The sequence below is a fragment of the Melanotaenia boesemani genome, chromosome 12 (assembly GCF_017639745.1).
Source record: "Melanotaenia boesemani isolate fMelBoe1 chromosome 12, fMelBoe1.pri, whole genome shotgun sequence".
NCBI classification, from domain to species: Eukaryota; Metazoa; Chordata; class Actinopteri; order Atheriniformes; family Melanotaeniidae; genus Melanotaenia; species Melanotaenia boesemani.
Window position 1 is genome coordinate 31,295,664 of NC_055693.1, and position 14,034 is coordinate 31,309,697.

The 14,034-nt window shown below is 38.7% G+C and overlaps 1 protein-coding gene across 4 annotated transcripts in view; it reads right to left on the reverse strand.

The window, feature by feature from the left end:
- Window positions 1-14,034, reverse strand: part of tns1b (tensin 1b) — a 213,691-nt gene that overhangs the window by 55,798 nt on the left and 143,859 nt on the right. For all 4 annotated transcript variants that reach the window (XM_042001198.1, XM_042001201.1, XM_042001200.1 and 1 more), the window contains exons 5-9: window positions 13,447-13,488; window positions 6,762-6,811; window positions 2,290-2,461; window positions 1,006-1,056; window positions 796-918 (exon numbers count right to left, since the gene is read on the reverse strand). In XM_042001198.1, coding sequence (XP_041857132.1) covers window positions 796-918; window positions 1,006-1,056; window positions 2,290-2,461; window positions 6,762-6,811; window positions 13,447-13,488 — 438 coding nt within the window. The remainder of the gene's footprint in view (window positions 1-795; window positions 919-1,005; window positions 1,057-2,289; window positions 2,462-6,761; window positions 6,812-13,446; window positions 13,489-14,034) is intronic.

The window sequence follows — 14,034 nt, forward strand, 5'->3', positions numbered from 1 at the left end:
CAGTCCAAACCATCATGGAGAATGAGCATGTTCAGAATTATAAATATCACACTGCTTTAACAGAGTGGAATCCAGTGGAAATGACTTGTTGATGTGTGGAAACCCAACATGGCCCACTTCCTTAGTGACCACCACATCATCAGTGTTACTTTCAGAAAAAAACAACACTGGTTGTTATGGCAGTGGACTTGTTTTGTAACCTCCCTGTGGGGGCATGTCGGAGCAAAATGCTAAACTTTATGATCCCCTGGTTAATTCATCTCTTACAAAACACAGTCAAGGACATAGTGGGGCTGAGAAAAATGATTAGGTATTACACTCTGGGACAGCAGTATAGTAGTTGTATTTGGATAAAGCTTTTATGGTTTGTGTCAGCACAATGAGGAGCCAGATGACTGTGGCTTGCCACAAGAGTTTAATTTGATGTGAGCAAGATTAGCCAACAACAGAGAACTGTTGGTCAAATGAGATTTTATGGCATTGCTAAGGGTAAAAGGGTAAATAAACCTAAGCAGCCATGATTACTGTTATGACTTACTGCACTAATTTGTGTTTCCCTGACCGTGATCGAGCAGAACCCAACCCAGACCAGAATATAAAGAGACAATCTCATGCACAAACACTCCACCCTGAATATCAGTGTTTCATTGAGGAAGGACATCATTACAGAATACATGCACATTAACAGCTGCAGCCTCCAAAGGAAGTGGGGCTCCTGGAAAGAGCCTGAGAGCACCATCTACTGTCTGAAAACCTGATCCATTCTCAAAACATCCTTTCCACTTTCAGTCTCACCTTGTTGTGTATCACCACCACGTTGTGGCTATCTGCATTCAGCCACGTGTCCATTGCTTTGCAGATGCTGCAGATCTTGTCCAGGGCAGGAGCATGGTGGTCAGGCCAACCGAAGTCCAATACCTGAGAGAGAAGGACATACTGATGTTCAGCCTGATGGACATAAAACATGTAGGAGAGGAGGGGAGATGAAAAGTCAAACTAGTTTACCTTTGGGTTGAGTTGGCTAATGTCATAACGCTTCTCACTGAGGTTGAAGAGCTAAAGAGAAGGAAGTAAAAACACGATTACTTAACACGTTACCTACATCAAAACTGTGTGTTGTTTTGTTTTCTTTTGGTTTGTTTTTTTTTTTTGTTGTTCTTTTTTTAAACAAAGGACCCCCAAATACAGAGAAAATGAAAACAGTATTCTTTTTAGGCTGGGCTAACAACTGTTGCTGGCAAGTTTTTGAGCTAACATACAACTGACAGAAGTAACATCTATCTATCTATCTATCTATCTATCTATCTATCTATCTATCTATCTATCTATCTATCTACCTGCCTACCTACCTACGCAACTTATTAGCTTTGCTGAAGCAATGATTTTCCATATAGGAAAGCTGGACATTTAGCTCTGAATTAAATTCAACCAGTATTTCCTTAGTAATTGCTCTAGGTTTTGTTTCACATATGCTTGAGGAGATATCTAACAGGGTTAAGTTGGGTAAATTAAATAAAAAACAAGACAGCACAGACCCAAACTCGACAGTTCCTGTTAGCATCCATCACTGATGTTGTAGTTACCACACAGTGAATAAATCATCACATAACAGGGCTGTTTTTGATCTAATCAACTGTATAACTCAATATGATAACGTAGTTTACTATTGATAAGCTAGCTTTGCTATGATACTACATGAGGTTAGTAATTAGGAGGTCATGCTAGCTGCTAATAATAGACTGTCCACATTTTTAACATGTTGAAAATTATTAGAATAACTTGACTTTTTTATTTTCTATGTGCAGAAAACCAAAGTATGAGCCCAACTGTGTGTAGTTATGGTTGCAAAGATGGACAAACACAATTGAGAAATGGGTTAATTCCTGACATTTACTGGGGGTGGGTTGCAATTCAGTCTAGTTAGATAATATCCTAGATTGCATATTATACACAGTGGACCTGCTCTTTTGCTGGTAATCCCCTAAAGCTGTAGCAAAGACCTCAACTGCTCGAGTTCTGAGAGAATAATTAGTTAACAGCTGCAGACAGCAGGAGTAATTGCTTAAATTAAATAAGTCTAGGGTCTCACATCGCTGTTTGTCCTAAATAATGGTATCAAATGAACTCTTTATAGATGTGTGCAGATGCGCATGTAACATAAGCACTCTTTTGTAGGAGTCTGTGGTTGGAACCAACACAATTTAGCGATGGCTGATCTGAAAAATTGTAATTATTTAACCTTGCACACCTCAAACAAAACTAACAAGTGTGACTGTTTTGAAACAGTACCAGGTAGTTGTGGGCATGTTTGGAGAGCAGCATGGAGGCGACCTCCCTCAGGTTGGCAGCATAGCTCTGTTCCTCCACACTGCTGGGGAAGGACACGGAGATGATCCTCTCTGTGATGTAGATCAAGTCCAGCTCGTAGCTCTCCTCCAGGGCCTGCAGCAGACTTGCACTCCTGCAGAAAAATCAAGAAGAACTGATGACTGAAGTTGTGCATAAGCAAAACCTTGCATGCACCACTGGACCTCAAAAGGTAGTTGTTAGAAGTTTAATATGCAGAAGTAATGCAGCACATATGATTTATTCACATGTGCTGCATTACATTGTGTTCGTCTGGCAAGCTGGGTTAACTTTTCCCTGACAACAGCCAGCCAGGCTGCACAAAGGTGCAGTTTTAGAAAAGAGGTGTTATCATCTACATTGATTACTCTCTCTACTGAGAGAGATTTTGGGGTAATGATTTTATTAATAAACTGATTGAGCTACTGTACAAGTTAGAATTTGTCTTGTTTCAAATGTTTTCATTCCCACAGGTTGATATGTAACATAACAGTAATCTCTTTCATGGATGACACAAGATGCATCTTAATAGGAGGGAATGTCAGGTTAGTCCTTATGGTTGTAAACTATCAAAGCAACAGAACATCCTTTCTTCAAGCCTACAAGGGATAAGCATCCCAATAAAGGGGAGTAAAATACTTTATAAGTCCACAATGACAACACTTAATCTAACAGGGTTCAAAATGTTATCTCTCCCTTTAAACACAAGTCATATTGTGCGACTTTGAGAGGGAAAATTATAAAACAGAAAGTGATTAATTTGATGAAGACACCAGAAACATTTGTGGTCTCACAGAAACAACATCATGTGATGAGTACTGATAAGGAAAAGGGATTCTGTAGAAGTTAGTTGAGATATTTCACAGAGCCTGGTACGTCTGAGTTAAATCAGGTCCAAAAGATGGGGATTAAAAAGAATTAGATCCAGAAGAATTAACTGCAATGGAACAACCTACCCCCACCCCCACAAAAAAAAAAAAAGACTTCTCTGTTTTTTCTAAGTGATATAAAAAGCTGTAACTGATCTGTATTAAGCATTCGCCTTCTGTCATGTGTCTCCAAACATTGTTCTCCTGTATGTATGGTTTTCAGATGTGATATGTAACTCTTGGAAATTAACGTGTGACCTCTCCAAAAATACTTCAGCTTTCACATCAAGAGAGTTCTCTAACTATCAAAAAGGTAAAAAAAAAAAAAATTCACCCCTGGAAGGACCTCAGCTGACTATGTTTTTCAGACTTTTGCCTGGGAAGAAATGTCACAGATCATGAGGAGGTGAAGTCAGAAAACTAACTAAATGTAAAATTTGAGATGAGGAGGTTAGTAAGGGGTGTCTGGACCCAGACTGCAGCATATTTCCCACATTTGTCAGAAGTGAGTGGGCCCTGAGGGAACTGCTCATATGTCTGGGAGACAGGATCACTCCAGCTTTACTGTAGCAATACTGTAACCGGCTCTGTAGTGTACATCTGGACCCATTCAAAATGTCCTTACTGGAAATTACTCATCACTAGAGATAGAGGAAAAATTGATCTGTCGCACATGTGTATGGCATGCCAAGAAAGATCTTTTATCTGAAAAGTTTTCAGAGGAATGTTGGATTTTAAAATTTCTTTTCAGTTTTTTCCTGTTGCATTTTTTTGCATTTCTGAGTATTTCTTCTTGTCTTTTTTCTGGTCTGTTTCTGCACTTGCATGCCTTTCACCTCTTTGTGCAGTCAGACTCTACAGATAACCCTGGTTTGGTCCTATTCCAGATCCACCAGCATGTGTTCTTCGGCCTGGAGCCAACTGGCTTCCCATCAGCTGAAAAGATGAAGCGATTGCTCCTTTTCAGCATATCACATCTGATGAATGAAGCGTTATCTCCACACGCTCAATTTCAGAGCTGCTGTGATCTCATTTGGACAAAGACAAACTGTGAACAAGGAATGTTTTTATCAGGAAACCTAAAACATTGGGGCTTTAAGAAATCTTGCCAGATATTTCTTTGCTAATTTCAGAGAGCTTTCACTTAGACCTTTTCAAACTTTCTAACCGTTATTTTCCCATGACTTTCACAGAAAACCCACTAGAATAAGTTCAGAACTGGGACTGATTTGACCATTTTTATTATTTTTACCATTGTGAGTTAAAGAAAAAAGTGGTGATTACAATTTAATAGCATGAACCTGCAAAAACTTAGATTGTAAACAATCCCCTACCTATTCTATTAGAAACAGATAGCTAACAACATTTACCAGCTAGTGAACTAGTGAGACCAAAAACAAAGCCAAAGGAAGAGTGAATGTTTAACTCTTGTTTGACAAATATTTTAAAATCCATAATTAATGTGTTGCATTCACAGCTTGTTTCTAAACATTTCCCTCAGAAGCCTGAAAAATATCAGTCTGAGAGTTATTTTACCTAACAAGTCATTAATACGTAAAAAGTACATTTTAGTTCTTTTGCTTTACTAAAAACAATTCTTATTAAATCTTATATCTTAATATAAAGATTAAAATTGATGGCTGAAAGATATTTATTTGGGGGTTAAAATTTGGGGGCATTTGAAAAAGTAGAAGTTATTAGAAACGCATGGAATGAAAAAATTTTCTTTTACTTGGACCTTTTCAGCGTTGGTTATATGAATACTTTTTTTTTATCCCAGAGGGAAATTTCAATATGTCTTTATATATCATGTTATATGTCTGAAACCCACATAAGACACAGTGCTACGAAGAGCTTCTGAAAATCATTTGGTCTTTAAAACATTTAATATATCCGTACATCATTTCTCATGAGTTATACTCTCGAAAACATCAAATTTCCAGCGTGAAAATTTGTTTTGCGAATTCCTTAGCATTTGAAATTGCTGTTGCTAGCTCTCATGAGCTCCTTTGGACTTCGGATATATACATATATATATATATATATATACATACATATATATATATATATATGTATGTATATATATATATATATATATACATATATACATATATATATATGTATATATATACATATATATACATATATATATGTATATATATACATATATATAATTCTAAATGTTTAATTATTTAAAACAATGAAAAACAGAGTTAAATGAAGCTTTTCTGTTATATACTTTGGTGTAGTCTGAGTCATTATTTTAATCTTAGCTAACAGTAAATTAGCTAATTGTAATGCTAATCTTTAGAGTGGCTAACATTTCATTGCACTTGAGTTGAGTTTAGTAAACAAAATAAATTTATCTATTCAACATATCATTGGGTTTGCTAATATGTGCACATAATGTAGACTGTAATAGCAATTTAAGTTCATGTATAACGTGAAGCTTAAGAGTTGATCATAAATGATTAATATGTTTTTCATAATTCAGTAATTGTCTGTCACAGGGTTGAAATGTCTTTAATAATTTGCTGGTTAAACTTAGTTGTTGTGTTTTATAGAAGATATTCTCTGAGTAAAGAAAATTGGTGATTTAAAAAATTAATCTCTTATACAATTTGGGTAAGAATCAATTGAGAATTTTGGGACAAATAGTGCACACCAAGATGTGTGTGTTTAAGTATAGAACGTAACAACAACTAAAAATATATATATTAAATGTCCTGGGTTCATGTTTGCAATGAAATAGTCTAAGTGTGTCTCAAAGCTAATCAGTTTTTTCAGTTACCATTTTCCATATTGTCCTACATTTTCCTGATTCAGGGTTGTGTTTTGCAAACTTTAATTTTCAAATAACTGCTGTATATCTGTACTTATGCTGTATATATATTTTAATCGTGTGTTTGTTGTGTATGTAGCACTACGCATAACTTTCCATGCTGATAAAGGTATGTTAGCTATGCCCGTTTAACCAGAACATCACCTCTCATATGACTGGCACAACACATTTTTGAAAAAAAAGCAGACATGGATATAAATTATAGGCTAATCTTCACAATAAATGAACTTAGATATATTGTGCATGTGCTATGAAAAATACCAATTTATGCAACAAAGCTCAGCTCAGTGCATCAACATGCTCTGTTTTACATGTTAATTACACAACTGACAACATCTGCAGCTCATTAAGTGCTGAGGTGAAAAGGGTTGACACCAAATATCTTTTTGTCCAACAAAACAGTGAGTGGTCCAGTTCAACATGGGGGCATGTTGCTTTGCTAATTCCCCAAGTAAAATCAGCAAATATCATGTTACACCAAAACTTCGTTTTCAAATTCTTCACATCTCTAGTTTAGTGTGACTGTATATGTTTAAGGTTGACATTCATATTTATCCTCCTTTATTATCCATTTATACTGCTGGAGAAAACACAAGAGGTTTATTCTTCAAATAAATGAACATGTACAGTCCAATAAGCCAAATATAGCCTTGTAGAGAGAAGAAGAACGTTAAAGGACTAAAAAGAGAGGAAAGAAGAGTTACCTTGAAGGTCTGCGCCGTGACTCCATGCTCTTTGAGGATTTTGTAGAGCCCTGCAGATGACAAGTAAAAAGTGGATCTTTAATAACGTTCTATGCATGTCCAAACCTTTTGTTTGGGTGGTTTTTAAAGTTTCTTTAAGATTCTGTGCTTCCAGCCATTGTGTGATTTGTGGCTTAGTAAAGAGACATTAATTACTGTAACCATTATCATATGAAACCCTTGGTGTACAGAGATCGTGGGGCCACAGCTGCTATGACATGATCCATCTTGACACAGAAGCAGTCAATAAAGCTGAAATGAGCCTGAAGGCGAAGTCATGATATGCAGAGTAACAAGAAGTAAAATTTATTCTCAAGTCATCTTTTTTAATACACATTTTGTGCCAAATTATGCGCCTTGCGGGGAGGAAGGGTCTCATACAGTACATGATACCATGTCAGGACAGGGTCACTTGCTTTCATGCAGCAAAGCCGAGAGGTCCTTAAAGAAGAAATGTAGCTGAAAGTGCTGGGCTGTGTTTGGCTCGTTTATGCCCGGCCTGCCTCACCTCCCCCTCAGACTAGCTCGAGTAAAAGAGTACATGGCGGGGGGTTCGCAGTTCATGTGGACTTGTTAACTCTCCTGTGGTGTCTGGGTCACATGAGCACAGTAGGGGGAGTGTTATCCATCATCCATTAGATCAGATTGGCTGGTGAAGCCACCAGTGTCAAGCACACCCCTGCGCTCCCTGGATGAGCATCAGACTGCTCTGCTATACAAACATCTGGGCCATTGGCAGGCAAATACCTTTCTGTTATTTTCAGCCACCAATGCAGCTGCAGGAAATTTAAGTTTGACAAATAATAAGTGCTGGAATAGAGGTGGTAGATAGGATACAGGGAAGGCAGATTGGGTAATTTCTACAGTACTTTACATCAAAGCTGAATCAGATACTGGAATCAAGTTACCCAAGCAACACCTAAAGACTCGCCAGAGATGGGGACTTGGGTTTGTGACTTGGACTCCAGTCACATACAGAGGATTCAGACTCAACTAGAAGATTCATCTTTTATTTGTAATGATTTCTCCCTGACCTCCTCTCTGCTTGCTGTATGTGCCTAAATTTCCGCAGGCATCACACGGACGTAACGTTACACAAGCACAGGTGAGTACATACACACAAACAGTAGAAACATGGCCGCCCTGCCAACGTGTCTGTTGCTGCAGCACCTTTGTTATATCTTTTGGGTATAAAAAATTTATACCAAGGACTAATAAAACAGGAGCAACTGCAACACCTGTGGTCTAAAAATAAAGAACGCTGGATCCACCACATCCACCTTCATCCATCAAAACACACTGAGAGAGGCTATTCACTGTAACATGAACGCTAATGTTAACATCTTTGTTAGCAACAAGCTAAGCCCCACAGCAGCGTTAACGTTAGCTTGTTACTACTATTGTACAAAAATAATGTGAACCTGAGGGACAGAGCATTTGCCAGTTTAAGCCAATGATCAGTGCTGTTACTTAATGTTGTTAGATCAAGGGACAAGTGTAGATGGATTTTTAAGTATCATGGATATCACAATGCAGTGTTTTAAGCAGACCAGACTTGTCACATGGCAGATTATCCATTACAAATAAAAGTGACTTGAGTAAACCTCATCGTTTGGCCTCTGTTGTTTTACATCAACTGCTACAGTGAAGCTCAATAAACAGTGATAAACACATTGTTAACTGGTCAGTACAGACGCATAACACCAAAGCTAATTTTCAGTGTTAATATATCAGCAGTCGGTATTTTCTTTGCAAGAATAATAAGCGGCTGCAGCTCAACAGTATCAATGAAGGGAGGCACTGACAGAGAAGAGACTTTATTAGCCTTTAAAGTTTAGTTTAGTTTATTATGATTACACTGTAATTTTGTTAATACTGCTTTGTGTCACCCCTTAACGGCTGAATTTATTTACAATTGTATAAAACAAAATAAATACTGGAAAAAATCTGAAGCAACAAATAACAAAAAGAAAAATATAGGAATTAAATAAAATTGAACATTAAACCAATCAATAACAATGAATTAATAAGTAATAAATAAAATTTAAATGCAAATAAATAAATGAAATAAATTCGTTAGAAAAAAAGAAATAAAATAAACAGGCCAGAAGTGGTCTGTTGCAAATATGTGACTTCAGGCATGAGGGGGTTAAAAGAAACTTTCATAATGTCTGTGACATTGTTCACTATACTAGGATACATCTGGAACCAGAGTGGTCAGCACCTTATTAAAATATTTAAAATGATTTAGTTTCCAGTGACTAGCAGGTGGTTACAGTTTGGGATCTTGTAGAAGTATCTGTGTTTCTCTTCTTCTTTCCCAGCAGGTATCCCTGGCTTAGAGGTTTGGTGCTCATTGACCCATCTTTCCTGTCCTCTGCACCACCAACCGGTCCATGCAGACTGCCGTCCTTCCTGGTTCTGATGGAGGTTTTCCTCTCCACTGTCTCCTCACGCAGCTCAGGATGGAGGATTGAATTAAAGAGAGGATTGAAAGCAATCTGTTGGTTGTCTTAGCTAGGTAATTATTTCTGTGAATCTGTTTATATAAACTCAGTTATCATGAACTGGCATTAATGTGGATCATATAATGGATTATATTTGGGCTACATTGAATTGTGTTGAACTGAACTGTAAAGGTGCTTTGAGATGACGTTTACTGTGAAATGGTGATGTACAAATAAACTGATTTAAAAGTTGCTGTAGAAAAAGTATTGAACTGAACTGGTATCAACTGATACTAGAACTTAAATTCCTAATCGTGGTATCACAAGTCTTAATCAGACATCCCTAGTTTACAGACAGAGACAGCAAAGAAATCTGGAGGAAATAAATCTAACTGACATAAAGCTGGTGTGTTTTTTAACCTTCATGTCTCATCTTTGACTGCACAGCAGTTTCTGGATCACTTGATTTTTTCCTCATTTATCTAAATAAAGCAGAAAAAAATGCAAACTGACAAAACTGATAAGTCAGACGTCTTAAAGACCTCAGCTTAACACCGTCTTCTGTATGAAAACAGAAGACAAAGAAAAAGGTTGAAACCACTAATTCGATGTTTTGGAAAATCTTGTTTGTGATCTAATACCCAAAAAGAACTTGTGACTAAAGATGTTAAATAGATGCAGTACATCAGAAACAGAACATCAACTTCAAATGTACGTTATTAATTTAAAAAAAAAAAAAGTTCCTCAAAACTGTACTTCATTACACTACTTAAGCAAAATAAAGGAAAGCATTCCTCCAGCTTGATGATTGTTTGCAGAAGAACTCCTGGGGATTCTTAAAAAGTATAAGATCTCACAGATATCCATTTTAGTAGCAAATTCCTGGAGGAACTGCATGGACACGCTCGCATGGCCACAAACACAAACATACTGGATGATGCAGCCTCTTGCCAGCACAACCAGTTTATTTTCAGACATTCTTCGCTGCAGTTCTTTGCTCCATCCAGCTACAGCGTTCACATGAGGCTGCTGCTCAGCTGAGGTGACACAAAACAAATCCCCCCTTTTCTGTCTGCACTGTGGCCTAATGGTTTCAGCATGTTGTAAGGAGCTATAAAGTGCAGAGAGTCACCAGAGGAGGACAGAGATGAATGAGCAAGAAACCACCAAAAGAGAGAGTTCAGAGACAAACGCAGAGCTTGAAGAGGGTTAAAAGTCCAGGGCTGAGTGGTGCTGTGGGATTTCACAGGAAAAAAAAGCCCAAACTCCTCTTAAAGGAACACTTTGAGATCCAAACATCCTGCAAATGTTTGAGAAGCAAGAGCAGAACCTGAAAATGCACAGCGACGCACGGTGGGATGTTACTGCGTGCAAACAAAGGAGTCTTAATTAAACGTTGTGTCCAAGTTCTGAGGAGCTTTCTTTACTCTTTTGATGCAAGGACAGCATATAACTCAGTTTTGGTTTCAAATTAGTCTGAGCTGGTGTGTAGTGGTTTTTATGAGCCACAAGACTGAAGACAAAGTGCAACCATCTGGGTAGATAAATGCTTTTCAATGAAGCCACAGCCAGTAATAACACAATAACTTTCACTGAAGTTTTGTTTGGTCTAAAAAGAAAGAGGATGTTCAAGTAGCAGAAGCGCTCTAAAGCAACCCATTACAGTCAATCACACAATAGGTGTTGATCCTTGTTTCCTTTTTATGGTACTTTAACAGGTAAGATGCAAGTATCTGATCCATTCATAAACTTCAGTGTCCCAGCGCAGCACATTTACAAACACCCGCCCAATCTGCATCCTAAAAGCCTGCATTGGGAAGGAGTGTGGAGGAGGAGCAGGAGGAGGTGGAACCTGGAGTGTGGGGTCCTGCTGGCCCTGTTTCAAGATGAAAACCATCTGGGGAGGTTGACTTTACAAGCAGACCATACAAATTAACCATCTGAGCAAGAGTGAGGGAGCAAAGTAGGGAGGAAGGGGGCAAAAGACGTTGGGGGCTGGTAAAAAATTTGCGAGGGAAACAAGAGAAACTCTTACATGCCAGATAGAAAAAAACTGAGGGAGTCAAGAAGGAGAAATAAGACTAATCCATCCATCCATCCATCCATCTTCCTACCTTTCTGAAAAGGTAGCCCGTGCTCCATCGCCATGCCCCCCTCAGAGAGGAGAGCCGCCTTCTTAAAGACCCTCCTCGGTTCATCTCTGGAGAGCTCCTGCTGACTCTCACCGCTTTCTGTGTGGCAGTGAAGTTTCCTGAGTAAAACCTCTCCCTTTTCCCTGACAGCGGAGGAGTAAAAAAAAAACAAAAAACAAACTAGGGCTCTATTTTTGGGCAGTAGCCTGCAGTGGTCAGACCGGGCTCGTCCACAGCGCTCCTCTTCTCTTCCCTCTGTCCACCCTGTGTTCTCCCTTCCCTCCCTCGCCTTCTTCCCCTCTCTGCCTGTGAGTCGGCCACCCTCCCCCCTCCTCCCTCTCTGCCTACCACAAAGTTATCTCTCCCCCGAATTACCACTTTTCCCTCCCTCCCATGTCTTTTTTCTCATCTATGTACGGATCTAAATTGAAACAGCTTACCCTTCCTGTCTCACAAACGTGGGAACCGATGAACATTTATGCACAAACACACACTAAGCAGCTGATTTGAGCTGTTTTAAACCAAAATCAAAATCACAGTGTGTTTAAATATTCAGTAAGTCACCTGCCATTTTATTACCTTTGTTATAATGATGCCTCTGGTATTTGTCAGAGGGGGGAAGAAGCAGACTGAGGCAGCAAAGCGAGAAACTCATGTAGTCATAAGACAAATCTTTGCGATGGTCTGAGGCGATGAGGCGCAGCCAAACATCCGCCTGACATCACAGTGTAACCACAAAGCAAATGTGCATCACCCAGACAGCAGCAGCTGCACGCACACACACACACACACACACACACATTCTCTGATACATGCATACAGTTTAGACATGTGATCATAGAGTTCTGTTTTAATCACTCATTCACACTGAGGCTGTTGCTCTGAGAGTGAAAACTCATGAAAGAAGCTCACAGTCCCATCTAAGACACTGGGAGAAAACTGAGGGATAACATCGGAAATGCCAATAAAAGCCGCCACACACACATACAAAAACATACAAGTGTATCTTTGGTATCTTTGTGGGGACAGTGGGCACTTGGTTTTGGGTAGCAGCTCTAAACTGGTTACTTGATCCTTCCTTTCTCAGCTGAAATCATCTCATAGGAAGTTATGACAAACACTGAGAAGTGAGTCCAAGGCAAACATACACAATCCAACTTCTGTATGTTCTGCCATCACTTGCACACAAAGAGGAAAGTCATTACTTTGATGTTTTAGCTTGATTGGTTTAAATATGTCATGTATGAGCTTCTGTTGCGGATATAATGTCAAATTCAGATTTTTAATGCGGCATGTGTACTAACTTTGTTGTTAATGAGTTAATGTGTTAAAAAATTAAGGTGCAAATTTCAAAGATTTACCTCTTCATTAATGGTTTATTTTGACTGCCTTGACTGAAATCCCAAATTTATTAGTTAAATGTAAGCTATACATTTTTCAAAATTATCTGGCGACCCCCTGAAATTATCTCGCGACTCCAATTTGAAAACCACTGTTGTAGAGAATAAACACACTTTTTATTGTTTCCTCAACCTATGCTCATTTTTCAGTGCATTTTATTCCAGCGTGGACAGACTGATCATTTCTATTTTCCCCTTAGAAACAGCTTCACACCACAGTGTACTCCTTTGGCCCAAATTACTAGCAAAGAACTCTGTTGATGTGTTGCAGTTTTTCACGTGTATTCAGATTAGATAATTTGATGAGTCTGTCTTCATCGAGGTTCTGGGTTGTGGGATATTTTTGGAAAATTGCATGGATAATACATCAAAGCCAGTCTAAACTGTCTGCAAATGGTAAACTAGACCCCTACCTACAGATCACATGTGATATTCTTTTAAGTGTAGATCCAGTGTGTGTTTTCTTTAAGTATATTTTACCATTTACAACATCTGTGGTTGCAATATACACTCATAATCACTACCTTTTACCACAGCAAACACATGTGACCTTTCAGCCAGTGTTACAGAAACTGAGTCATGGGCCCTTTCACTTAAGTAACCTAAGCAAATGATATGAGAATAAACAAAGAGTAAAGTATATTAAAAAAATGTAAATGAAACTCACCATGGTGTCTACATGTTTGAGAGGGTGGTCACTGCTTGGTGCCTGTTGAGAAACAAAAGGACATAGCTGTTAATACCAGTCAATACATGTCACACCATCCTATGTCATGTTAAAGCCACACTCAGCTTCCATTCTTTGCCCTAATGTGGCCTGAAGCAAACCAGAACTCCACCTTGAATGCGTGGGACCATCTATAATCCCTCAGTGCAAATATTTACACAGTGTGACGAGTCTGCTTCCATTAGCCAAGACAAGAGGGTCGTCCATGAGCCTCTCTCTTTCAATGCCATATACAGCTATGGTTGGAGAGAGTCAGGCAAAGATGCAGAAAGAGGGGGGGGGATAGGGACAAAGGATGAGAACAATATGGGGCAGCTGGATATCCAGGACCAGAAAAAGATAGTCAATCAGATCTGGAGTAGTAGTAGATGACGTAGCAGATTGTAGATAAAGAAACAATGAGCACATGTCATATCATGAGCTTGCATGACTTCAGTAAAGGACTAGCGATCCATCAGTCCTTCAGTCTCTCCATACAGACCAACTGAAGGGTTGGAGAGTTTAACATTTAGTGCTTATTTTACAGCA